At 35.1% G+C, this 3,329-nt stretch overlaps 1 protein-coding gene across 1 annotated transcript in view; it reads right to left on the bottom strand.

Moving 5' to 3' along the window:
* The window catches only part of LOC106872480 (ALK tyrosine kinase receptor), a 75,332-nt gene that overhangs the window by 27,393 nt on the left and 44,610 nt on the right, over positions 1-3,329 (bottom strand). Inside the window, exon 6 of the mRNA XM_014919493.2 lies at positions 956-1,139. Coding sequence (XP_014774979.2) covers positions 956-1,139 — 184 coding nt within the window. The remainder of the gene's footprint in view (positions 1-955; positions 1,140-3,329) is intronic.

The following is a 3,329-nucleotide window of genomic DNA, read 5'->3' as shown; positions in this document are numbered from 1 at the left end:
TATATATATATATATATATATACATATATATTTATTTATTTATTTATTTATATGTATGTATGTATGTATGTATGTATGTTTGTATGTATATATGGATGGATGTATGTATAGAGTGTTAGGTGTGATGTACAGAAATTGAATATTGAGAAAAAATGTCGTCATTATTATCAACGCTTTCGTTCCTTTCTCGAACTTGTCGAATAAAATTTTGTGAATGTACAAACAACTTGTTCATTTATATAAAACATCTGTTTATATAAAACGGAACTGAACTCCAGTTTGATCCACATGCTGTAAACGAATGGGTGGACAAAAACAATATGTGGTTAAATGAGGGAAAATTTGAACTCATGTACTTTGGAAAAAGACTGTGCTCAAGCATTCATATTCTCTTCCTTCAGGGGAACTACTCATAGCATTCAATATTATCAGGACCTCAGGAGTGATTGTTGACAACATTCTCAGTTGGAGTGCCTACATCGATAATAAAATCGATATGGCTCACAGAATAAACTCCTGGAGCCTCAGAACTTTCCGGTACAGAGTGCAAATACCATCCTTCACTTCTTCTTCTCCATTGTACGGCTACCAAAAATCTGAGTCATCCAGAGAGAATTCAGTACGAAGATAAAAGGCATGTCTGATTCTCAATTATTGGGACCACCCAAACGACCTCAGCATTACATTCAGAATTCATCCGAGGTTAGATATGACCTGGGCCAATTTCTGGCCGAAACATGTCGGTTATATGTATACGTATATACACTTATGCATACACTTTACAGCATCATTCTACTGGACACAACCTCACGCAAGAGCGCTTTCAGACATAAAGATAGAGGAAGCGTAGAGTCCTTTTAACTTATCACTACTCCGCTCTTAGAACAATAATATTTCCAGTATTCAATTTGATTTAATCTGTTGCTTTCTTATATAATAGAAAATTTATAATTACCGGATACATTTTATTTGTTCTCGTGGAATTTGGTTGATCTCCATATCCGGGTTGGAAAAACTCAACGCTGTGTATGATTCATTGATCTGCATTACAATGCGGTTCAAATGATTGGGTGTGGTTTTCGAGACTGCACAGTTCTCCAACATCACAGGATGCAAACGTCGCCTTACCACACAGTAGACTATGGAATAACAAAAGAAGGTGATGAAACAAGAATGCTAAATGCAATGTTATCGAATTCATAGTAATTTATTTTTTTTCAATTAATTCAAATTCTTGGGATTGTCTTCTCTGCTTTTCTTGACTCAGAGTGAACCATTAATATAGACCGAATTTTATCACAAATGATGCAACTTTAATTAATGGAAATTCCATGGTTGACCAGATTAAGTGTTAGCACTTGCATTCATATCAGCTAAATGTTTTAGTCGCAAATAAGTTTTATGACAGACTTAATTACTTTGGTTAGTGAATAGAAAACCGTTGGTGCCAATATTATTATTGTTATCATCATCGTGGTTGTTGTTGTTATTGTTTACCCCAGGATAAGTTTTGATCAGCAGGCGTATGTTGAAAGATGTTCTCACCATGACAAACCTAGTCTTTTAGTTAGAAGTATATCTAGAACTATGTCACCCAATGTATCCTTCCTCTTTTACGATGTTGGGTGCAATTTGAGAGGGATTTGGGTACTATTTCTAGTGAAGTAAATAGACGTATCCACATAATGAATAAATGCATATTCAAAGATTCACTAAACGCATTCTTTAGATTCCTTCTTATTCGGAACAGTTTGTGCAGCTGTACTTTCTAGCGGTTTTTCTTTTAAAGAGAGTTATGCACGTTGAGTAACATGAAAGAAAATGTAACATAAAAACAAACTCTTAACGCCCTCTTTCTTTCTTTATCACCCTCTGTCCGAAACTCTTCACATTTGCATATATTCCATGTATGAAAATAATTCACAGTTACACTTGAAACGAAGATACATCGTTGAAAACATTACGTCAAAATTTGACATGGAGCTGCAGGAAATCATATTACTGTTTTGCATATAAAATAGAAGTAATAGCTATCCGAAGAAGTTCTTCTGGATTACAAAGAAACTTACTCTAAAACCGATTTTTTATTTTTTTAAATCATGACCTTTCGGTTGTTAATCTAATTCTTGTATAAGTAATAATATCTATGTTCTGTGGCAAGGTACATAACATTTCTTATATGAGACGAGGATCTCTTTCGGCCAGAAATGACCATGAGACTGCACTTAGAAAGTTCTCCTCCAAGGTACAACTCCGAGTAAGGTGATTCATGGAAGACCAGCAGTCGTCCATGCATACCAGCCTCCCCTCTCCACGACACCAATGTTATCCAAGGAAAAGGCCGATACAGCCTGGCACCAGTGACGTCGCAACTCATTACATAGTGAATGAAGCAGCGTGAATAGAGGGTGTTGCTCAAGAACACAAACATACAGCCTAGTTCCAGGATCGAACTCACTACTTTATGAGTGTGAGCGCTCAAACCACTGAGCCATATATATATATATATATAACTTGTACCACCTGTATCGATCAGACTATCGGTTTTTGCTATGGACAGCTCGTCTTCGTATTGTCGTGAAGGCCTTCTCTTTGTCTCTCTCACCTCTCTCTGTTTCTCTCTCTCTCTCTTCCTCTTTCTTGCATTGTGTGTGTTTGTATGTGTGTATAGGCATATAACACACACACACACACACACACATATACATATAAAAAATGTATGTGCATATGTTCATAGTTGTATATATGTATGTCTGCATTGTATTACATAAACAGACGGATAGATAGATAGATAGATAGATAGATAGATAGATAGGTAGGTAGGTAGGTAGGTAGGTAGGTAGGTAGGTAGGTAGAGGTTCTTTCTAATTTTCTTTCTAAATATTTGATAAGGGAAATAATTATTTGGATGAAATATAATCAAAACTCTATACGCTAACTATATAAAACTGCGTATCAGAAAAAGGGTGTTTTACAATCAGTGATAAAATTAAAGCAAATTATCATTATAAAAGCATAAAAATAATGTGGGTATGTATATACCCAGCTTTTGGAGTTTCTGTTTATGTTAGATTGCATTTTCTTGTCAAATGAACTTGTGTAATCGGTTCAATTGTCAAGATAAATGAAACATAATAGCACGCCATTGTATGAAGTGACACCAAGCCTATTGTTTATTTATCCGTTGTGTTAAATGTAGTTATTTCGAAGTTCATATATTTAATATTTAATGTACATTAAGTACACAAACACAGAACGCAAACGCACATACGCATTTCTCTCCCTCTCATTATCTCTTTCCCTTTCTTTATCTTTCTCTCTCTCTCTCT

The sequence above is a fragment of the Octopus bimaculoides genome, chromosome 3 (genome assembly GCF_001194135.2).
Source record: "Octopus bimaculoides isolate UCB-OBI-ISO-001 chromosome 3, ASM119413v2, whole genome shotgun sequence".
Classification (NCBI taxonomy): Eukaryota; Metazoa; Mollusca; class Cephalopoda; order Octopoda; family Octopodidae; genus Octopus; species Octopus bimaculoides.
The sequence above is the reverse complement of the archived record's forward strand: the minus strand, read 5'-3'. Positions and strand labels throughout refer to the sequence as shown.